Here is a 25425-nt window from a genome sequence, read left to right on the forward strand (position 1 = left end):
TGTGTGTGTGTGTGTGTGTGTGTGTGCATGAACTCAACAGAACTTTCTACTTCCTCATTCCTTCGTAAAAGACAAGACACTATTCCTTCTTCACAGAAACCTTCTGGAGCACATGGTTTTAGGCCTTCCCTAAATGATGCATCCAGTTAATGAAAAGTTGCAACTTTTTCATTTGCCACAAAATTCTTCTAGAGGGGTGCCAAAGACCAATATGCAGCTAGTAAAGCTTCCCTCCCCATAACTTCCTCTCTATTTCAGGAACAGTCTCAGTCTGCACATGGCAGCCTCAACACATTTACAACTGTTAAAAGACATAAACGTTTTGCTGGGGAAAAAGGTGGCAGCAGTCATTGATAAGGGTTGCAGGATCTTGTGGGAATGTGCGATCAAGCTTTCTCAGCCTTGCATTGTTTAGAAAAAGGCCATCCGGGCAAAACCAGTGAAAGTATTTGTACTTCAGATGGCATCTTCACTGATACTGAAAGTAGTCTTTTAGCTGCTGGAATGAATAAAGACAAGTTTCTCTTGCAATGACGTAAACATTATCTCTTCATGCCAACATTTTATTGAACTGATTTAGTAGACTGATGTTCTGTCTCTCCGCTCTAGTGACTTAATATTGTACGTAAGAATATTTCTTCCAAATTTTCTCTGAGATAGAGATAGACTAGCCTGAGAGAGTCACCGGTCCATAGTCATCCAATACAGTTTTATGGCTGAGGAGCACTTGAACCCGAGTCTTCTTATCTTTAATCTAATGCTTTTAATGCATTTAATCCAACATCTAATCATGTTTGACGCTGATTGCCCTATATCAAGCAGTCTGCAAACATGGGATTAGGAGCTGAATATTCTTTTCAATGTCACTGTCATTTTTTTTCTCAGATGAGTGCAATATTTATCATTGTTGATATGACTTCCCCTAAGTATGAGGGCTAGAACTGTTATTCCATTGTTCTGCCAAAAGAGATCTGATTCTTAAAAAGGCCCGCAAAGAAAAGAAAGAAGAGAAAATCAATATACAAACAGAGTGCAAAAATGACCAGAAATGGAGATAAGGAAAATAGATCCAGTATGTTTTTCAGTGCTGAGTTCTGCTTTGGAAATTTTTAATATTTTGAACATAAGAGAACATGTCTACTTAAAATGAAGGATGGGAAATCAGTCTAAAAGTCAGACATCTGAGTTTAGTTTATATTAATCTCTAATACTGGTAAGAAATAATTATTATCACAGCATAAATAGGAAGTTTCCTATAAAAATACATTATATAAGTAAACTATTGTTGTTTCTTGATACCTAACTTAAATTCCTTTGGCTGTTTTGTTTGGATAATATCAGTTTAATTCCAGCCTGCAGTTTGATGATGATTACATGCCAATTCTTAGCGACCACATAGATAGATTTACTCCATGATGATCTGTTCCCAACCTAATCTTCAGATCTTCCAACTGTATACCCATCACCTCTGTAACAGTCCGTTCACTTTACTGCTGGTTCATCATCTTCTTCTCTTTCCTTTTACCTTTCCCGTTGTTAGAACCTTCTTTGAAGGAAAAATGCAATCTAGGCATTGTTTAAGTGAAGCACATTTAAGGAACTATGCAGATGAAGCTAAGATAGGATAGGTGAAATGCCTTTGCATTTTGGCCATTATTGTGGATTGTCAAATGCCTTGTTGAGATTATTATGAAAAGTCTGTACTGAATAGAAATGGGAGCTGTATGTCAGTGCAATTCAAGAAGTTACATCTGCCTTTTAAATATTAGACAAGGGATATATTAGACTTGGGCATGAGGAGAAAAGGACATTGTGAAGTCTGCCCTGTATTAATTTATGAGTGCTGTATATTCTGAAATAAATTGTACTTTTTTCCCAATATAAGGTATTTTGGCATGAAAATATGATTTGTTGACTCAGTAAATTAAAAAGGGAAAGCTGAAATCAGATTGTAAAACATTTCCTTCTTTGCAGCATTTACAAGATTAGGATTTCCTTAATAAGTACCAATTCTAAAGATACCCAGTAATGGTTTTGTATTATTAATAACAAATACTGGCTACCTAGTTTTATGCAATTTTTGTATAAAATTTGTATAAATTTTTGTATTTCCCAGTTTTTGTGACTTCTGTGTTATTGTTCAGTGTATTGTTTTTAAATTAAAAATACCTCTCATCTAAAACGTATATGAAGTTTTGTTGTTTTTTTTGGTTGATTCTACACTAAGAAATAAGTTCTTTTTTCTACAATGAGTCAGTTAAAAATGATGATGACACGAAATAGAGCCTCCCTTTGTATTGTATCAACCCTGAATTTTATCTATTTCAAAACTGTTGCTACATTTTCTAGTCTAATGCTACTAGAATGCTGAAGTTGACACCTCTGTGTTCCGAAAGTGGTATTGGTGTGTCTGCTATCCTCTGATTGGAGATATGATATATCCATAATTATCATTGGTAACCTCAATTGTCTTGCATATGTTAAAATTAGATGAATAGATCTCAGGGGTTGCCACAAAGAAGAGGGAGTCAGGCTATTCTCCAAAGCACCTGAGGATAGGACAAGAAGCAATGGGTGGAAATTAATCAAGGAGAGAAGCAACTTAGAACTAAGGAGAAATTTCCTGATAGTTAGAACAATTAACAATTAACAATTAGTTGTCCCTGTGGAACAACTTGCCTTCAGAAGTTGCAAATGCTCCAACACTGGAAGTTTTTAAAAAGAGATTGAGCAACCATTTGTCTGAAGTGGTGTAGGGTTTCCTGCCTAAGCAGGGGGTTGGACTAGAAGGCCTCCAAGGTCCCTTCCCACTCTGATATTCTATTCTATTCTATTCTATTCTATTCTATTCTATTCTTATTTATTTATTTATTTATTTATTTATTCATTCATTCATTCATTCATTCATTCATTCATTCATTCATTCATTCGATTTATATATACCACCCTTCTCTGGAGACTCAGGGTGGCTTACAATGCATTAAGCAATAGCCTTCATACTTTTGTATATACCTGCTTAGTAGGGCTTTTTGGGCCCCCACAAGCAGTGTTCTATTTTATACAAAGTCAGCTTATTTCCCCCACAAACCGGGTCCTCATTTTATCTACCTCGAAAGGATGGAAGGCTGAGTCAACCTTGAGCCTGGTGAGAATTGAACTCGCAGTAATTGCAGGCAGCTGGCAGCTAAGTGCTACTTTAACAGCAGCAGTTTAGTCCACTGCGCCACCAGGCTCTTTACATTCTATTCTATTCTATTCTATTCTATTCTATTCTATTCTATTCTATTCTATTCTATTCTATTCTATTCTATTCTATTCCATTCCATTCCATTCCATTCCATTCCATTCCATCTAGGTAGGTAGATGGATAGATGATAGAGAGACAGACAGGAAGGGAGGGAGGGAGGGTGGGAGAAAGAGACAGTGATAGATATATCTGAAACTAATATATGAAAATTTCCAAGATTACTATAACTACACAGACAAAACTAATCTTTGCTTTCCCTTTGTTATCTTTTTAGCAGTCAGCGCTAAAAAGCGATAGTTCACATAATGGTACAGGGTCCTAGGCATAAATCGTGTTATGTATTTTATTCCATCAGATGGATCTTCCTAATTTAGTTATATACAAACAGTAAAACACAAAAGGGTTCATTAACTGTGTGAAGATAGAATTAAAATACCATATAAAAACTAGAGCTAGACAAAATTTACAGCATCCTCTTCTTAAAACAGCAGCCAACCAGATGCCTCCAAACATTCACATCCAAAATTTGAATTTATAGCTAGTCTGAAATGCAAAATATAATATTCAAAAAAACTCTGGGTCCATGTCAGAGCTTTCTGGCTTTTTTGTTAGGAAGAGCTTCTTATGATAAATGGAAAATAATCAGTATTTACCCATGGGAATGTTCTTTTTAAACAGAAAGTCGTCATGAAGATAAAATAATATTCTGAGCTACTAAAAACTTATAATGAAAATGCATGACTTAATAAAAATTAAATTTGACATTTATAATATCAGGTTTTTGCCAATCCCAGTACATAAAGAGAATGAAAAACAAATGTAAAGAATAATTGCTGTTTAATTCATTAAAAAAAACACAACACCATGCACTGTCTGTATTCTTATCTTTAGTCTTTCTTTAAATGGATCTTCTTTATTGGGTTATCAGGCAATTGGTTGCATTGATAACCCAATAAATATATGTTATCAAATTCTAGGTAGTCTTTGATTTACAACCATAATTGAGCCTGGCAATTATGATCATAAGTCGTGATGGTCAAACCGAGTCATAACACGACAGACCCTATTTTCCAAACTTTTTTGTGTCAATCATTGAGCAAATGCAGTGGTCATTAAGCAAACATGGCAGTTGTTAAGTGCATGCAGCAGTTGTTAAGCAAACCCATTGTTCACTATGGATCAAATTTTGCTAGAAGTTTTCCAGAAGTAAACTGGTTTCTGTCAAAGCTGTTGGAAATCATAGTCACATAACTGAGGGGCTCAAAGGACCACAAATGCAGGTTAGTTGCCGAACGCCCAAAATGTGGTCACGTCAGAGATGGGCTTCACATAATTTAACAAGCGATTCGCCTAGTGCACAACCCAAAATGTGAGCGCAAATGTGCTCTGCGCATGTGCCTTCCACGCTTGCGCATGGCTTCAAACACACAGCGATTTCATGCACGCGGCTTCCAGCACACCTTCTCAGGCAGCTGCGGTGAGCAGAGTGGGCGAAGTGCACAAATCAGCTGGGCTGTGTGGGCGGGGCGAACGAGCCAGAGAGTGAGATATATAGGATAGCACCGGGGCAGGTGGGCGGGTCCAGCCAGTGGGCGTAACTACCGGTACGGTTGAACCGGTCCGAACTGGCAGCAGCCCACCTCTGGGTCACATGACCATCAGGGAGCAGCATTGGAACTTTGAAACCAGGTTGTCAGTGGCTTTTGGGGGATCTGTTGTAATTTCAAGCAGTCACTAAGTGACCGGTCGTAAGTCAAGGACAACCTGTATAGAAGTGGCATTAATTCAATGTATTGTATTGACAAAAAAAAATAAAATAAGTAGTATGCATGACATCAACTAATATTGGAAGAGACATTAGCCAAACTACGTTGCATTGGTAGCCAAATAATATTGTTGCCAAAGAAACTTACATTGTTGCCACTTCCAAATCAAATCAAAATCAAATCAAACCTTTATTGTCAATGCACAATCTGTGTACAATGAAATTGAATTGAGCCTCCCTTGGTGCAGCCCCCCCCAACACAAAATACACCTCAATAACTTAATAAATGAAAGAAATAGAATCCCTAAACCCAAATAAGTAATAACACACATTCCCATATACCTATATGTATGTAATATTATATTAAATTACATCGGTATGAACATGTACGTTGCGCTGGCCTTACAAGTCTATCATATTAAACCTAATTGTGGTGTTATGTTGCGTTCAGAAGTCTGAAAGCCCATGGATAAAAGCTATTTTTCAACCTGTTCGTTTGGCTAGCTATGCTTCTATATCTCCTGCCCGATGGTAGGAGAGTAAAGAAGTGCTGACCAGGGTATGAATTCGGTGAAATCTGAACCGGTTTGCTACTGGTTCGCTGGCCGCGCATGCGCACTGTGAACCAAATGTGCGCTTTGTGCGCATGCACAGTAATGTCAAAAGGAGGCTTGGGAAGGTAAGTAGAACAGCGAGGGGGGGAATCAGCTGTGCCATGAGATTTAGCTTCGCTAGAAAGCAGGATTTCCTGCTTTCAGCAAAGCTAAATTGTGCGGCACAGCTGATCGTCGGAAATACTGGTTCAGAGGAACCGGTAGCTTTTTTTTACTACTGGTTTGCCCAAACTGGTAGTTTTTATCACTACCGGTTCGCGTGAACTGGAGTGAACCCCTAGCATTTCACGCCTGGTGTGAATCATCCCTGAGGATTTTCCTCACTCTGTTGAGGCAGCGGGTCCTGGCGATTTCGTCCAGTGGTATCAGGGGACAGCCCATAACTTTTTGTGCTATGCTCATCATCCTCTGTAATGCCTTTCTGTCCGCAGCTGTTGTTGTGGCCCATCAGCAGCCTGTGCAGCTAGTAGCTGATTCCGACAGCGAGGAGGCTGGTGTGGTGTTGCGCCAGCAGCCTGTGCAGCTGGCACGCGAGTCAGACGAGGAGGCTGGAGAAGATGTGGTGCCAGAGGCGGGGATTCAGGGCCTTCAGAACCTCCAGAAGCTCCTATAAAGAGGAGCCTCTTCTCGGTGCATGGGTGCGCAGAGCTGCCAAAAGGCAGGAGTGGCTCCTCAGGAGAAGGTTTCCTCAAGAGTAAGGCTTGGGGCTAATTGGCCACTCCCTTAGCCTATTTAAGTAAGGACGATGACTGAGGCAATATGCAGGGAACAACTTCGTTCACTCTCCTTCACGTCTTGATCTTAGCTCTCTGCAAATTGCTTCTGGGCTTTCTGTCAACCATAGTAAGATTACGATTATTTATTCTTTGGATTCTTGTAGGCTGTTAAGAAAGTTAATTAACAGCCTTTGTTTGAAAAAGACTGATTTAATTTAGTAAACTAAGGTTTGTACAGACTTTGTGTGTGCTGCGTTCTTTGGGGTCCATAGCTGGGGCAGAACAGCTGTCAAGCCAGCATACCATACCGTAACACAATATGAAAGGACGCTTTCTATCGTAGACTAGTAAAAGGAAGTTATCAGTCATTGTTCCACCTGATTTTTCCGCAAGACCCTAAGGAAATGGAGTCTCTGTTGAGCCTTCATGACCACCTGGGTAATATTTTTCCAGGTGAGATCTTGGCTAAAGTGGACTTCCAGAAATTTGAAAAAGGAGACCCTCTCCACACAGCCCCCCTTGATGTAGAGTGGGGCAGGTTCCTCTCTCTGCTTCTGGAAATCTTAACACCATCTTGTTTGTCTTGCTGGTGTTTAGATGCAAGTTGTTTTCTGAGCACCATATGGATAACTTCTGGACTTCTTCTCTGTATGCTAATTCGTCTCCTCCTGTAATAAGACCCAGTACAGTGGTATCATCTGCAAACTTTATTATCTTGTTCCAGTGTTTTAATCAACCTTCAAAGGTTGTCTTATTGCATTATTACTAGTTCCTTCCTCTTCCTAAGAGAAATACAGAACTGGGAGGTGGGGAATCCATTTTGCTTTACACAATCGCTTCATTTGATGCTAACCAAGATTTGTTTGTGAAATCTGGGGTGGTTTATTTTGATTTCTGCATGGATTTAAAATAGGTGACTGAAATTTTGCAACTATTTTTGGAAGCTTTGCAAAACAGTGGAATAGAAGGAGGATAAATACACTTCTGAAGACTGAATAGTTGATTAAGAAATCAAGATATAAGCTTCTTAGATATTTGATACTATTGAATAATTTCATCTTTCTTTAAAAGACATATCTTCCTGTTGGGGTTAGATAAATGATTTATATTTTTTTAAAAAATCCTGTTTGCATTCACATTTACATCTCTTCATTTTTTTATGCCAGTGTATTCCAATTAAAATAATTAAGTACTGACCATATTATACATACTGTGCATTTTATTCTTATTTTGGTTGAAAGGCATGAAACCTTCATATGTTTATTCCACTTTGTTTGACATTGAGCCACAAATAGTTTGCATATACTAAAAAACAATTTGTAATATAACTGAAATGTTTGTGTACAGTATGTTGAACTTGGCAAGCAGGTTTATTTGAGAGTCAAATGAATAGATAGGAAGAAGTTGTGATTAGTATTCTTAGGTTTTAATCAATAATTAGCTTTAGTTGATTATGTGGTTACAAATTAAGGGAGATGAATCAAAGAATATATGTATTCATTATTACTATATTAATTTTGAGTGGATTGTAAGGAGGAACACAAAATAATATATTGAAATTATATATTCTTCCTTTCAAAACAATTATAATTTATAATAAATTTAGATTATTCTTCCATAGTGATAATCTATAAAGGTACTTGTTCTGTTGCCATTTTACCTATTCATTTCTGGACTGATCGACTACATTCTTCAGAAAATTAATTTTTTAAAAAAGTTGTAAACTTTTATATATATTTGGAAATATTGAATTGAAATTGATGTGTACAGAGGTCAGATGGTATTTATTTATCCTAAATGAGTACATATGGCATATTTGTTTTTCAAATTATTTCATCCATTCTTGAACATTATGCTATCTTAATAATGTAGTACCATAGGAGAATTTTTAGGGTGTGATAATAAAAGCTTTTTTTAAACTAACCAAACTAAAATTATTTATTTAAATTAGGTGTTATGGATCGCATTTGAACATTTCGACAAAAATTCTGTTACAAAAATTGCAACTGGAAAATGCAATCATAGAATACAAATTCAAAATATGTATACCATAAGAATTATGAAATAAACACCACTTCTCCAGAAAAGTAAATTCTCCCTATTTGTCAATCTTATGGTAAAAGGAACTATGAAGCTGGCTTGACTGGTTTCTCTAGAAAAGAGGTAACTAATAGAGAAAAGAGGAAAAATCTTTTGAATCGTAAGGTTTTCTGAAGAACTGGGACTCTTTGCGGTACATTTAAAGATCCTTGCAAACTTACACTATGGATTTCTAACTAGCTGGGACTGTGCTGAAAAGAAATTCAATTAACATTTAACACCAAAAGGGTTTTACCACCAATTATGAGATCACTTCCATTCTGATTCTCTACAAATGAAAAAAACAGGCAAGCAAAGTTTAAAAATATGATTTAAATCATCATTGTTCAGGTATCAGATTTTTTTCTTACTTTGTTTTTTATTATGGAATTCTGATTTTTAATTTTATGAAGGATTGTAGCAATCTTATATTTTTTAAATGATTTTTTAAAAAATAATTGCCTTATTGTAGTACAAAAATTAATTTGATAGAAGATATTGGCTAGTCTTGTTTAACTTTTTTCTGTTTCTGGGAATTACATACTTATTAAGTAATCTTAAATTCATTTCCTTTCCAAATGTAATACTGCCCCCATAATCACATTTTTCATCACAATTATTGCATTTTATATGTGCCAACTGAAATGATTTACTACAATTCATATTCAATGTAGCTTGATAATATGCTTTTAATATATTGATAATATACTTATAATTTTGCCCTTTGGAAACATAGAAAGGGTGATTTTTTAAAGAAAAAGATATCAATGTGTATTAAATACAGAGTTCAGCCACTTTGGTCATAAGGAACGCAGAAAGATATATTATAATATTTGACATTAATATATTTAATATTTGAAACATTAAAATGGATGATGTTTATATATATAGGGTCTATATATAAAATTTAATATTTCATAAATTGGTATTCTGTCCTAGTTCAGAAATTCCTGAACTACAAGTCCTAATATCTTTATGAAGTGGTCAATGATGATTGTTCAGAGTTGCAGTTCAAATATCAATAGTCTTTTAATTTTTAATTTTTTAACTATTCAATAGAATTTATTTATTTATTATTTATTAGTTCAATTTATATGCCGCCCTTCTCAGGGCAGCTTACAATGCATTATAGCAATAGCCTGCATACTTTTTTGTATATACCTGCTTATTAGGGCTTTCGGCCCCCCCTAAGTGGTGTTGTTCTATACAAAGTTGACTTATTGCCCCCACAATCCGGGTCCTCAATTTACCTACCTCGAAAGGATGGAAGGCTGAGTTAACCTTGAGCCTAGTGAGTTTCGAACTTGCACTAATTGCAGGCAGCTGGCAGCTAAGTGCTAGCACTTAACAGCACTTTAGTCTGCTGCACCACCGAGGTTTTTATTTAATGTATACCCCATTCCTTTTATACTTTTCCTTCCTCTGCCCATAACGTGCCTTTTAAACTACTTTCTCTGATTCATTCTCTTATTGCTTCTCATTCCCAGGCAATAACAAAATTAGATAAATAGTTTTATGTAGAGAATTAGGGAACCATAAATAGGAAGAAGTTTTTTGTCCAGGAGTATATTAGAATGATGGCATTGTTCTGTGTTAGTCCTGAAGTTTAAATTATGGTTTCCTTCCTTCTGTCTTTTAAATCAACAGCCATAGAGCTCCTAATTTTCTAACCATCAAGGCTTCTGCCACCTGTCCTTTGTTTACAAAATGGTATTCTTTGGTTTTCCTGTGTTATCACCTTCAGTCCGTATGGTTTATGAGACAATACAGTACCGTATTCTTTTCTGGATTGAGATACTTTGCCTCGCAATTACTAGTCAGAAACCTAACTCGTCTTGTTACCCATAAAAATATTACAGGCATACCTTCTTTTATTGTGCTTCACTTTATTGTGCTTCTCAGATATTGCCAGGGTGGGGTGGGGTGCCCATATTGAAGGTTTGTGGCAAACTTTGTGGTTTGTGGCACCATTTTTTCAACAGCCTTTGCTATCTTCATGTCTTTCTGTCACATTTTGATAATCTCACAATATTTCTTTTTTTTTCACTTGTATTAATTGTATTAATCAGATAATGATTAGCATTTTTAATAATAAAGTACTTTTAATTAAGATATATACATTTATTTAGACATAATTTAATTTAATTAATTAAATTTATATGCCGCCGCTCTCCGAAGACTCAGGGCAGCTGAGCAATAATGCTATTGCACACTTATTAGACCACAATATAGTGCAAACATACCTAACTTTTATATGTTCTGGGGAACCAAAAAATCCATGTGACTTTGTTTTATTGCTTTGGTCTGGAACCAAACACGAAATATTTCCAAGGTATGTCTCTATGCAGACGTTTCCTTTGTTTTGGTTTTAACTTGGTCAGAAGTTACTGCATTTCAGTAATTTATTAGTTTTCCATTGATATAAAAGAAGGCAGAGGAATGTGAGAAATATATGAGGGCTACAGATGTAAGTTATTCAATCTGAATCTCTGTAAAATTTAATACATATAGCAAGGTGATTGTTTTATAAAGCTGCAACTGAAGAGTTTACCATCATAAGGAGCATTGAACGATTATGAGGGAATATTTAGGCCAAGTGGTGGGTGGATGGAAATATATACAGAACAAGTGGGAAAAATGAATATGTTATGATTATATCATATATAAGGTTGACTCAGCCTTCCATCCTTTCGAGGAAGGTAAAAGGAGGACCCGGTTTGTGGGGGCAATAAGCTGACTTTGTATAAAAAGAACACCGCTTAGGGGCCCCCGAAAGCCCTACTAAGCTGGTATATACAGAAGTATGAAGGCTATTGCTTAACGCATTGTAAGCCGCCCTGAGTCTCCGGAGAAGGGCGGCATATAAATCGAACCAATAAATAAATAAATAAATAACAGATATGAGCAACTGCAAGAGTTTATAGCTCTCTTTTAAATGGGGGAAAGGAATCATATCTATAACAATGCAAAAGTTGGTTTAATTAACTATAAAACTCCATTAAGAGCAGACTTTGTAGCTTTAATGTTATGTCAGTATTTTCTTCTTCCCTTCCTTTCTTCCAGTTTAAATTTATTCCCAATCTCATGTATACTTCTTCAGTAATTCTAGAGAATTCAAAAGCTTGTTCATGATGTTGCAAAATTATCTAAGCTGGAAGCCATCATTACGTTTTGGAATTATACATGGCAAAGAAGCATCTCCCAAGTTCAGCTTCATTGGATAAACCCAAATTATAATGTAGAATCCTTGGTGCTCTCTGAGCTTGGTTGTTTTCTTGCAGATGTTTCATTACCAGACTAGATAATGTCTTCAGTACTGCAGGGGAATGGGCTCTGCTCTCTGTTTATATACAGTAGTTTGCCTGACAGTGGGGACATTGCTATGTATTTCCTTGATTAGACTGTTATTTACTTTTTGATTGTTTGTCTCAGTTGGTAGTTCTTTGATTAAGGTATTATTTGCTTCTTGAGAGTTTGTTTGGTGTTAATCAGTGTCACCATCTGCTTATTTGGATGTTGACTGCTGAAGAGAAGGTGTTCTGATTTTGCCTTATCTTCTATATTTACATGACATTTCTAGGTAACAGTTTTCTATGAATTTGAAATTGGATAGCAATTATGGATAACACCTGGTATTCTCTTTCTTTTGATTTATTGATGATTATGTACAATCAAGTCATTTTTGACTCTTAGATAGATTTTCTTTTCCCTTCATGATTTGTCCCTAATCTGACCAATCAAGTCTTCCAATGGTGCATTGCTGGATATCTTCATCTTCTCTTTCCGTCACCTTTCTCAACATTAGAGTCTTTTTCAGAGAGCTAGGTCTTTGGACACAATGTGTCCAAAGTAGGATAATTGAGCCTCGTCATTTGTGCCCCGAATGAGAATGGTCGATTGATTTTTTTGATGATCCATTAATTTGTGTTCTTAATTGTCAATATTATTCTCAAGAGTATTCTCCAACACCCAGATTCAAAAGTATCGATTCTCTTCCTAGCCTGCTTCTTTAAAGTCTCTCCTTTGAATCTGAAGCATTTTTTTAATGAATGTCATAACATAGTAATTATTGGATGTGGGCTTATAAAAAGAAATTATATTTAGTTAAGATAAGGTACTGTAGGTGATTAGGAAAACTAAATGAGGAGTAGTGTAATGGTAAGTAGGACTGACCTTGGGAGACAAGGGGAAGAGATGCTGCCTGTGGAAGGGTCAGGTAAGAAACAGCATAGCCTCTAGCTGTATAGTGGGTGGGGCAAATGTCTCAGAAGGACTGTTCCCTAAATTCTCAGACTGAGAAGGGAATGGTGAAATTTTACTTTCAGACTTTCAAAAGTAGCTTTACAGCAAAATAGAATTAGTTTATCTGGTTGTATGTTCTGTCTGTTCTATCTGATCAGGCTGACAATCTGGGTCCCTTCTGAGCTTCTTGCTATATCCATTATGCAGCTGTAGACTATGCTGCCTCTTATCTGACTCTTCCATAGGCACCAACTCTTTGCCCTGTTTTGGTTTTTCTCATATGCCATTAGAAGTAGGGATAAACCTTGCTATACATAGGATTTTATATCTCTTGAAAAATAAGACCTGCATTTATATATTTAGGATACTCTTGAATGTTTTTGAGCTCCAGTGAGAAACCTGGCAAAAAAATATTGGTTTTGCCCAATTTATGCTAGGCATACCAGAAAATATACTCTCATTCTCATCTGCTGGCAGGAACTCTCCAAGAATGAAGGTTCTGTAACAAAGTGGGGAATACCATTTTAGCTTTACTTTACATCACCTTTGTTTCATGGTAATTGCTTCCCTTATTTTTCTGAGAAAAATTTAAATTCCTGGTTCTGGAATATAAAACTCAAAACAGTTTTATTCAAGTTGATAAAAAAATAGATAGAATCCACTATTCACCTTTTCTGAGGAACAGAATTTTTTTTAAATGCATAAGCTTTTAATTGCAGCTCGCATAACCAAATGGTTTTTCTAACCAAATGCAAACAATATGACATCATTCCTAGAGGATTGAGTAACAAACTTCTGCAGATTACAGCCAAGATCATGCCATACTGACTCCACGAAATTCAGTGTTCTTTGAAGAGCAAAAATTAAATCCTAGTCTCATCTCTACTGCATAAGGACTTCTCTAAGATGAAGACAACAAACCTTATAGAACAGAACATATCTCTTTGAAGAACAAGAAACAAACTGCCCATGCTTCTACAAATATTTACTCACCAAAATGGAAGGACTCTGGATTGGGTAGCATTTCTCCAGTTGGAACTTATGCTGATTTATGAGTCTTCCTCGACTCATGGCTCCTGCCCAAAGAACAGGGGGCAGCTTTGACTAGGAAGCCCTTACCAAAGGCCTTTATCTTGAGTACCAACTGCACCCTTTCCTGCACCAGGAAGTTTTTCTCATAATCATTCATGTATTACTCACCTCTGATATCTCATTTGGATTACAACAATGTGCTCTGTAGACTCCTTGGAACTACAGCTGACTTGAGTAGTTATGGTTGTATGGTTGCACCGGGGTAAGCTCATATTACACAAGATATACTAGGCTTTCAAGGACAATGTGTTGATGGTTATCTTTGAAAGCCCTATACATCTTACAGCCTGTTTATTTCCAACCTCTCTCCAATTGTCTCTGCCCATCCCATACAATCTATCACGGTTGGCATGCTTCAGATACCCTCACACTCATGGAAGGTAATCTTGTGAGAGATCTGAAGCATGCCTCCTTTATTGCCATTCTTGCCCACAAGGTCCATGTGGCTTCAGCCTTCTGTTCTTCAGGAAGGCCATAAAGAGATGGCTTTTCCAGCAGGTCCTACCCATTGGGTTTTATGAGGGCTCTGTATGTTATGATTATTTTAACTTTCTATTCCCCAAACATTGTTTCTATTTGTTTTTCATTTATTGCTATATTGTGCTTTGAAGTCGAGTCCATCTTCAACATCAGGTTTTCTCAGGATTACTTGAAAGACATAACAAATTAGGATTTTGGAGTCCTTTGTGCTGTCTGAATTTGGTTGTTTTTTTCCAGATATTTCAGATAACCAGGTAGCCAGATAACATCATCGGTACTAGAAAGGAATGGGATTTGCTGTCTGTTTATATACAAGTGTCTTGCCTGTCAGTGTTCTTTGATGGTTCTTTGATTAGGCTGTTTGGTGTTTGTCTGAATTAGTAGTTCCTTGATTAGGGTATTGTTTACTGTTTGATTGTTGGTCTGATATTAAACTTGACCTTAATCTTTGCTTATCTGGATGTTGATTGTTGACAAGAAGGCATTGAGGTCTTCTAGCTTTTTGATAGTTTCCTTTGAATAGTATGTAGGTGTTGTTTATCTCTAGATTCCTGTTGATGGCTGATATAGTTTGAGTTCTACAGCATTTTTGGATTTGGCTTGGTCTAGGAAGCTCACAGTTTCCCATTTGAAACTATGGTGAAGTCTGTCCATGTGTTGTGGCAATTAAGAAGTTTTCATCACGGGTTTGACTGCTTGTTGGTTCATTGATGCGATCTGCTAGTCTTCTGCCTGTTTGTCCTACATAGTGGCTGATACAGTCCTTAATATTGTATGTTGTAGATGACTCCTGTTTTTTATTTTGGGGTTACTGTATCTTTTGGTTGACTTAAGATATTTTGGAGGGCTTTAGTTGGTTTGTGTGCTACAACAATGTCATGTGAAAGTAGTAATATGTTGATGGTTTCTGAGACAGTTGTTATCCTTTTCACAGCTTATGTTGGTTGTGCTGTAGTGGGTTGAGTGGTCAGGCACTTTTTAATAAAGTTGTGTGAGTATCTGTTTTGTTGGAAAATATATAAATGACCTGTTTCCTTTTTCTTACGTTGAGTGGTCAGGCACTTTTTCTCAGGGTTGCTGCAGTGTGCTTCTGCTCATCTAAATGGCATTCTTACACAGCTTATCTTGTGGGAAGTTGGGTTATTACTTTGGTAATGGAAATCTTAATTAGTGTGGGTGGTTTTAACATAGACTTGTGTTTCTAATTTGCTGTTGCTTTCTCTGATGAGGCTATCCAGGAAGCGTAATGAATTGTTAGGAGTGTTGGGAATTAGGATATTTGGGAATTAGACAGCGTATATATTTAGATGATGGTGATGATGATCTGGCCACATCGAAAAAGGAAAGAGAAATTATTTTCATTTCCGTTATTTCCAAGTTTTATGGATTGTGCCAAACATATAATCAAGTTCATATAATCAAAAATAAAGTGTGTGTGACAAGTATTGTGTTTTAATACTGGTAACAAAAATGTCATTCTCCACATTGTCTGTACATAAAATAAGCCAAAGATTAAACCTTATGATGGCTTAGTGTGATACATGAATCTAGCCACTGAAATCTACAGTTCTTTATTCTCTCATTCCATTCTGTTCCTTCTAAGACTAAGGGTGGAATCCAAAATTAAATTTAGGATCAAAAGGTAGAACGAATATAAAAAATACCTTATGTTTTTGTTTACTAATATCTTGTTTGTATTAGATATAAATAGAATTAATTAATATTAATATATTAATCTTATATTCTCAGTAATTTTTCTAAAAAAGGCAAAATTTGTAATATACTTAATTTCTTTTGTTATTCTTCAAAGAGCTGTAATTAGTGTAATTAGCTAAATTACACTAAGTATTTTTCTAGTAAAAAGACAAATTATTAATATTACATTTAAAATTGGTTGTATCCTAACCAATAGAATGCTGCTGTATTTGTTAAGTGCATTTTAGAATTTAGAACCTTGTGCCTTGGTGCTTGTAGAATATAATCTATGTTTCAGATTACTTCTGATTTTTTAATGAACTTTTTTCTAATTGTCTTCATTTGCATCCATATATTGCTCATTCTTGAATCATTCGAAATTACATCAGATTCATATAATCATACCTATTAGTTAGAGACTTGGGACACTTTTATATGGAAATCCCATGAGTGAAACCTTTGTTGTAATATGTTGCTTTGCTCTACATCCTTGGGGCTTATGCAAGAGCATTACTCTGCTATGTCTCAACTCCTTCTAGTGAAGACTTACGCAGAAACACATTTTTAGAAATTGTGCCTTGGCATGCTGTGACTAGAACTATTTCTGATGTTGTATTGGTGAAATGTGTTTGTTCCAAACCGGAATGACTGTTGCTCAACTACAGTCATCCTACAGCATTGTTTATGAGCAACTTTGTGTTCATTGATTATCCTTCAAAGTCACTTCAGTTTTTTCACGAAACAAACACATCCTGTAAAGAAAACTAAAACAGTTAGAGCAGGGGTGTCAAATTTCATTGAGGGCTGCATCAGGGTTGTGTTTGACCTCGGTGGGCCAGGGTGGGCGTGGCCAGCTCAACATCACTCCTGTTGGTGGCCCGAGCGCTCTGCCAGCGAAAACAGGCTCCCGAGCTCCAGTTTCGGCTGCCATGGCCTCCTTCAACACTCTGCCAATGAAAACGGAACTCGGGAGCCTGTTTTGCAGGCAGAAGCACTGCGGACCAGTCCTTCACTGTCTCCAGGGCAGCCTCGCGAGCCAGATCTAAGTATCCTGCGGGCTGGATCTGGCCCCCAGGGCCTTGAGTTTGACACCCCTGAGTTAGAGAGTTTATTTTAACATAAACTTAACAGACTTTCTGCAGATGGCATCTTAATTTCTCATTGGTTGCGGAAAGCAGTTCTGAAATATTTCCCTTGAGTCTTTTCTGTTGTGGAACCTGTAGAATGATACCTTCCAGCTCCTTATAATTTCACTGGTCCTGACCATGTTAGCCTTCAAGAAGCTTTTGCAGATTCTAAAGATAACAAGATGTTATATGAGCTCATCCTGGGAGGTAAAATATATTCTGGTATACGCCAAATGTGTGTATTTTCTTGATGGTTGTTTTTGTTGTTGGGGATATACCTGTCATCTTTTTTAAAAAAAAATGAGTAAAAGCAGCAGAGACTTTGATTTGCAGTTGCCATCTTTATTTTCATAGATTTTATAGATGCTGCAGTATCTGACAAATTTATTTCTTATATAGATGGAATGTTTTTCCTCTGAAAAAGGAAGGAATGTTTTGTTCCTTCCTACTGCCAATAATTTTAGTAATAAAATTACTAAAAGCCATTTGCTAACTGTACACTGACCTATCCATACTTACTTAATTGTTTCAGCTCTCAGAATGGCAGATGAGAATTCTTACCTCTTGGGAATGGGTGATCATCAGGTGAGTATCTGTACCTTATAATAGTAAGATGGAAATAATAAAATGTAAAAAGCATATTGTTATATTGTCCATTTAACAAACGAAGGTTGTCAGAGCATTGTACATTCTACAAAATATAAATAAAATATTCCTGCTATCTTAAGCAATTTGAGTAAGAAGCTAAGCCAACATAAGGGTTGAGTGAAGGGAATAATTTTTCTTTATTGTGATCCTGATGTCTTGAAAACACTTTTCCTTTGATACTACTATTTGCCTTTTCCACTTGGAAAGTAACCACATTGGAACAATGACAGTAGGTTGGGGTTTTGTTTTGGATTATTATTATTATTTTCATTTCCACCAATTTTTGGGGTGGTGGTTTCCTTTGTTTTTGGCTCCTTTGAGTCATCGTTGACTCCTGGAGTCTGCCTGGACAAGCTCCTGCAGTTTTCTCAGGAACAAATTTGGAAGTAGTCTGCCATTGCTTTCTACCTAGGGCTGAGAGAAAATGGTTGGGCCAAGGTCACCCAGCTGACTTTGTGCCTCAGGCAGAACTAGAACACATGGTCTACTGATTTCTAGTCTGATGCCTTAATCCTTACACTAAATTGGAGTTAAGAAGGTAATATGTTAACATTTCTGTAAACCACTTGTCTTTTAAGCTTATGATCAGTGTACCCCTTTATTTGTGAATCTATTTCAAAGACTTTTTTGAATCTATATTCTAGAGCATGGGTGTCAAACTCAAGGCCTGGAGGCAGTGGTGAAATGTAAAATTTCTTACTACCGGTTCTGTGAGTGTGGCTTGGTGGGGGGTAATGTGACTGCGTGGGCATGGCCAATTTTTTTTTTTTTTACTTTTACTTTTAAAAGCATTTTTTCTACAACCTCTTCAGCTGAAGAGGTTGTAGAAAAAATGCTTTTAAAAATTAAAAAAAAAGCCTCTGATGATCGTGCGGCTCAGCTGGGCATGGGGGAGGGGCAGGGATTTTTGCTACCGGTTCTCCGAAGCACCCGCCACCATTGCTACCGGATTGGGAGGTCCGAACCGGGAGCATTTCACCCCTGCCTGGAGGTGTTTAGATATGGCCTGCAGGCCCGCTTCATTTTCGCTGGCAGAGGGTTGCAGGAAATGGATCTCGTAGTCGAAAATGCAGCTCGGGAGCCCGTTTTCACTGGCAGAGCGCTCAGGTCACCACAAGTGCCCCTGACATGAGTGACGTTGAGCTGGCCACGCCCACCTTGGCCCCGTGAGGTCAGATACAAGCCTGATGTGACCCTCAATGAAATCGAGTTTGACACCTCTGCTCTAGATTTAGTTTCATAGCTAACTGATACGCTATTTAAAAAAGAGCTGAAAGTAAAACAAGAGAACAGAGAGTCACTTATTCTACTAAAGATGTGAAATAGGCTTTTTGAAAAGAGACATATAAATAGTTTATTTGGTATTGCATTTTTAGGTTAGTGTATCCTGACTGAGTCATAACTATAATTTAGATATTTCTTCATCTGTTCATTAATGAGTGGGAGTTGTAACTTTTTGACACTGATGAAGCGCTTTGTAATGTATGATATTGAAAGTAGTGAAAGGCCAAATTTCCAAATAAATAGCATCCACCTACATAAACCTACTGCAGAATTGCTGGAAATTAGTTTGATCATCTGCACCACAGGGAGGCAATGAATATGGGTAAGGATACTAGTCACAGTGCCCAGTAGGCTACCTGAGCCAGGTAACATTAGGTTTTTATTACATTTTAAATAAAAAAGAAGTAAAGGTAGCATATTGCAAAGCAAAGTACCCAAAGTGAGTCTGAACCTTATATCAGCTATAATTTGCTAAGAAACAAAATATTTGTAGACAGCAAAAAATACTACAGATTTCAGCCTTTTGTTTTGTTTAGAAGTATGTCTACTTACCCCAAAAGCCTGGTGGTGCAGTGGACTAAACTACTGTTAAAGTAGTATTTAGCTGCCAGCTGCCTGCAATTACTGCGAGTTCAATTCTCACCAGCTCAAGGTTGACTCAGCCTTCCATCCTTCCGAGGTAGATAAAATGAGGAGCCGGTTTGTGGGGGCAATTAGCTGACTTTTTATAAAATAAAACACCGCTTAGGGGGCCCCAAAAGCCCTACTAAGCAGGTATATACAAAAGTATGAAGGCTATTGCTTAAAAGCATTGTAAGCTGTCCTGAGTCTCTGGAAAAGGACAGCATATAAATCAAACTAATAAATAATAAATAAATAAATAATAAATAAAAGAACGGCATCTTCAATTTAAGTTCAATTACGTTTGACTACTGAATTTATAACATGTCAGTCTTCCATGTTGATTGATTCACATGGTATTTGGGGTTTTCAGTGTTAGCTATACTAGATGGCTAAGAGTGGACAATTCAAACCAGATACTGTAAATAGCTGGATGGTGAAATAGCACAGACAGTAATTATGCAGATAAAATATAGCTACCAAAAAAGTTACTGATAGTCCTCAACTTACAGCTATTTGTTTACTGACCATACAAAGTTACAAGGGCTCTGAAAAAAAGTGATTTATGGCCAGTTCTTACCCTTTTGACCACTGCAGCATTCCTACAGTCCCATGATCAAACTTTGGATGCTAGATTTACTATAGTTGCAGTGTCCCACAGTCCTTGGATTGTCATTTGTAACCATCCTAGGGAGGTCCTGACAAGAAAAGTCAACGTGGAAGACAGATTTACTTAACAACCGCATGATTCATTCAGCAACTTTAACGATTTACTTAACAACCGCATGATTCATTCAACAACTTTAACGATTTACTTAACAACCATGGTAAAACATTCATCAAATGGGGCACGAATCACTTAACCCCTCCCTTGCTTAGCAATGGAAATTTTGGGCTCAATTATGGTCATAAGTCAAGGACTATCTGCATAGTATTTGATTTTTAAAAAATTAGCTTGCATAACTAGAGTTACTGAAAATGTAAACCTTCTTAATGCAGGTATATGCAATGGAACATTACCCCTTGGGGATGAATCAGCTGTACAATAACACAAGCATGATTTCAACTGATCTGCCGCTTCACACAAGTAAGAGCCATTATTGCTTGATTGATAACATTGATTAATTATATATTTATATATAGAGAGAGACATATACTGTATTTTTCAGAGTATAAGATGTACCTAACCTTTTTTGGTGAGGAAAAGAAGAAAAAGAAATCCCCCTCTGCCTCTGCCTCTGCGCAATTTTGCCTCCTTGCAGCAAACAGCAAACAGCCTGCTTTACTTTCATTTTCGTTTTCAGCATAGCTTGATTAGCACAAGGGGAAAAAAATCTGCTCCAGCAATTAACTCCTTGCAGCAAGCAGCAGAGGCCCACGCAAAACAGCTGAGAGTTGGGAGGCCAATACAATCAACTTGTGCTAATTAGGCTGTGCTGAAGCTGAAAGGAGCTGTTTTTTCTTGCTGTTTGCTTGCAAGGAGGTAACTGCTGCGAGGCAGAGGCCAAAGGGTGGGGCCAGTGGGTGGGCAGGGCTACATTCAGTGTATAAGACGCATCTAAATTTTCACCCCCCTTTAGGGGGGAAAAAGGTGCGTCTTATACTCTGAAAAATACGGTAGATATATTGATGATGAGGAATTTTTAACAAGGCCCCTTCTCCAAATATGGTTTTTGAAAACAAAAACACAAATTATGTGTGCCCAAACTATACATTTTAACTGTTCTATAGGACAGAGGATCTGAGCTAAGTTGGGAAAGGACATCTTGAAATATTTGACAATGAAAGGCATTGTCAAATAACATTCTGATCCTTTTTATATCATCACTCTACAATTCTTTCTTGTGTTTGTGTGTGTTTGTTTGCTTGTAGGAGAAACACTTGGGAAATTTGGGGACTTCCTGAAAACAAATACCCTGTTCTTTGTAATTGTGCAAAGATGACAGGGTTGTTTTTTTATTTGTTGTGGTGCTGTGGTGCTTCCTATAGTCTGCTAGGCCTATTTCCCCAAATGAAAACACCACAGATGATTTAGGAGTAAATTTGCATGATTTTAACAACAGTGCAAGGAGGGAAGTATGAATGATTTTTATTCTTTATTGCTTGAAAAATGGGAATGGTAACTCATTGTCTCCTACGGGGAAATGTGTGAATTACATCTTGATTTCCTCTTTGAATGTTAATCTCTTCTATTTATTACGTATGAAGGTGATTTGGAAGATAAGGCTGTTGTTGAACTTCGGGCTATTTAGCTGTTTAGCTTTGTGAGCTGTGTGTACAACGCTTAGAATGCAGTATTGCAGGCTAACTCTGCTCAGTGCTAGAAGTTCGATCCTGACTGGCTCAAGGTTGACTCAGGCTTCCATCCTTCCAAAGTTGATAAAATGAGGACCCAGATTGTTGAGGTCAATATGCTGACTTTGTAAACCTCTTAGAGAGGGTTGTAAAGCACTGCCAAGTGCTGTATAAGTCTAAATTGCTGTTGCTAGTTGATTTATTTACCATTGCCAAAGCCCAGAAAATCTAAGTGTACATATTAATCATGTCCATGTACTTATATGAGGAACCTTCAGGAGGAAGGACAGTTTCATAGACTCTAAGGAACAGCAGAGGGAAGAACGCTTGTTTTGTAACAGAATGTTACAAGACGAATGATTATTTGTGGAGAAAGAGAGGAGGAGATGTGGCTAGGAAACAATCAGTAAGGAAAGGCAAAAGCCCCATGGCTTGGTGGTCAGAAAAAGAAACTTAGGAACAACCTACCCCCAAGGTGGCGAACCTATGGCACGCATGCCCGAGGTGGCACACAGAGCCCTCTCTGTGGACACGCGCGCCATCGCCCCAGCTCAGCCAGCTGGTCATCGGGTTTCCAACATGTGCGTGCGCACTGGCCAGCTGGTTGTTGGGTCTCTGGCGCATGTGCGCCTTCCAGTTTGGGCACTCTGTGTCAAAAAGGTTCTCCATCACTGACCTTCCATAATGGATAAAGCAGTCAAAAGTGGACGTGGGAAGTTTACATCTTCAGATTTGTAAGATAAGCCTTACAATAAAATAGAATTCATTCATCTTGTCATATTTCCTGGTTATGGTTTACCTACTTAATCAGTGAAAGGTTGTTATTTTGAATCTTGGACCATATTTTTAAAAACTGTTTGCCTAAAATTAAAAGAATGATAACTGCATGTCCAAAAAAAAGATTTAAAAAATTAAAATAAAAAATCCTCAAAGGACAAATTTGATGGACGACTAGGTGTTTTTATGCTGTCAGTTTTCTATGTTTCTAAAACACAAAAATAATTTTAAAATATAAAGCTTTAAAGATTTGTTTATGGATAACTGAAAAGATATAGGAAAAAGATTTTGAAGAGAATAGAATATAAGAGAATATATAAGAGAATAGAAGAGAATATTTACATCTCAGGCTTGAATTGTGGGATCCTTGGTGCTCTCTGTGCTTGGGTGTTTTCTTGCATTGATGATGTTAGCTAGTTGGGTAATGAAACTACTGCAAGAAAATAACCAAATTCAGAGAGGTGCCCAAAGCGGAAACAACCAAGGGGAAGGAACCCAAATAAATATTTTGTTGTATTTTCAGAGCAAATGGTATGTTATTGTGTTAAAAGGAAAGGAAAAGAAAGGAATACAAAGTTGGCTTATCTAGCTAAGGTTAAAACACACACACACACACACACACACACACACACACACGTACAGTACATATGTATGTATGTATTTATGTATGTTATTTCCGGTAACTCTGGACTTTTGCTAAGTAAAACTGAGTGGGAAGTTTTAATGTTTGTAGATAAGTTATGAGATATGGGAAGAAGAGATATTTTGTTGTAAAATCAAAAAAGGTAAAAAGTTACTGAAATTGTTTGTGCTTGTAAAGAGGGAAGTCATTTCTTTATCTCTTAGTTTTTCATTACTATTTTTATCCTTTTTAAGTTTTGTACTGACAATTTTATTTTTACTTTTTATATTCATATCATAAATTTGTATTAGTTTATCTCCATAAACTTTAATAAAATTATCATCAAAATAATTTAAAACACCTATAAATATTTAGCAAGAAAACAGCTTATGTCAAATCTGAGCAATTACAGAAAGTCTGCATTTCTTTTGGGTAATTATTTACCAAAAAAGGAAGTATTTTAATTGCAATTCCCTTGGGTTGCGAATTGTTCTTTAGAATATCTGGTTTCTACTTGACTTAATATCTCTTTGGGTCATCCCATTTAAAATCTTTTAAAATCTTCCATTTATTATTTATGTCTTATTTCTTACTGGATGCTTATTTCCTTTGGCATTCTATGTTATTAATTATTGTTGCAATTTTTAATAAACTGATTTATGGTTTTTAAATTATTCTGCTTTGTATATAGTGATTTGTGGACCTAACCTGGACTGAAATTGCAATTTTTTGTTTTAGTCTTGCATCTGTTCCAAAGTACAAAGTGACTGATAATAGAAATAGTTAAATAAGTATTTGAAGCTATTTTTGCTTAGAAATAGTTTTCCAGAATGCTACAAATTTTCATAGATGTTTGGAAAAAAATACATGATTTTTATTGTCAATAAATATATATATAGCTAGGTTTATATGATTGTACCACTATTTTATTTTGTTAGAATTTTTCTTTGTTGAACGTATCCGCCAGGAATTGGAGTCATACTTAGGTCTTCAGTTTCTTAAAACATTATTTGCAAAATGTCTTCAGAAATATAATATTTGTATGAATTCTTCTGTTTTCTTCATTATCTTTTTTTACTAGCTGATGGGCCATATCTTCAAATAGTTGAACAACCTAAACAGGTAAGAGAGGAGAATTGTTTTCTTTTTTAATATTGAAAGATTAATATATTAGCATAGTAAAAGCCCAACTATTTAAGATAATGCTATACAAAGAAAACACATTTTATACAAAATTTTATCATGGTAGTATGATTATCATAATAGATGAAAATGTGGTGGTCTTAAATCATCTGTTCCACAAATTGTATGAGATCTTCTTATCCTAACTCTATCGTCTGTTTTTAATATCTAAATCTATATTTATCTCTCTTAAGAATATTAATTACAATAGTAAAAAACTAATACAAACTAAACTTACAGAAAGGGAAGAGAATTGAAAGAAAAAATAAACAGGCAAAAAAGGAAAGAAGAAAAAGAGAGAATATAATAAAGAAAAAGAAATATCAAAAGTGACTTCTAACCATCATAAGTATAAACAACTTTAATAACTCTTTGCCCCATAAGATTAAATAGATTTAATCTTTTCATTCCATATAGTATCCCTTATCTATAGGCAAATCCATAAAACATCAACTTTTGAATCATGATATCATCAAAAAGTCCATAAAAGGTTGCCAGAACATTGCAAAAAGATATCTTATTTTAACCTTGGTCAAATAAACCAGTTTTATATTTCTTCCTTTTACTTCTAATAGTGTTAATCTTTAATTCAATCAAATATTTTCATCGAATTTGATATCTCTTCAATTCTTCTTTATCCCATTGCACAGATTTTTTCAAGATTTTAACAAGTTTTTTTTGTAAATCCTATAAGAAAACTCTTTCCAGATCATGTTCTTGGTTAATCATTTTATTTCCCTTTTTATTTAGCCATTTTCTGTAAAGTTTCCTTTCCAAATCATTATCTTGGCGTGTCATTTGCAGTTCTATATTCTAAACTTTTTTAATTATAGCAGATAAAATTTGTTTCACAACTTTCATGTTTTAATCAATATTTTTAGATATAGTTTATCCATAGAAGCAGACTTTATGAAAGATTTGATGCTGCAGTTACTACCT

At 36.2% G+C, this 25425-nt stretch overlaps 1 protein-coding gene across 2 annotated transcripts in view; it reads left to right on the forward strand.

The window, feature by feature from the left end:
- NFKB1 (nuclear factor kappa B subunit 1) overlaps positions 1–25425 on the forward strand; it is a 79134-nt gene that overhangs the window by 1041 nt on the left and 52668 nt on the right. For both annotated transcript variants that reach the window (XM_034442185.3, XM_034442186.3), the window contains exons 2-4: positions 17590–17642; positions 20610–20697; positions 24386–24426. In XM_034442185.3, coding sequence (XP_034298076.1) covers positions 17598–17642; positions 20610–20697; positions 24386–24426 — 174 coding nt within the window. In that variant the 5' untranslated portion in view covers positions 17590–17597. The remainder of the gene's footprint in view (positions 1–17589; positions 17643–20609; positions 20698–24385; positions 24427–25425) is intronic.

This window comes from Pantherophis guttatus, chromosome 8 (genome assembly GCF_059756535.1).
Source record: "Pantherophis guttatus breed Tessera chromosome 8, ASM5975653v1, whole genome shotgun sequence".
NCBI lineage: Eukaryota > Metazoa > Chordata > Lepidosauria > Squamata > Colubridae > Pantherophis > Pantherophis guttatus.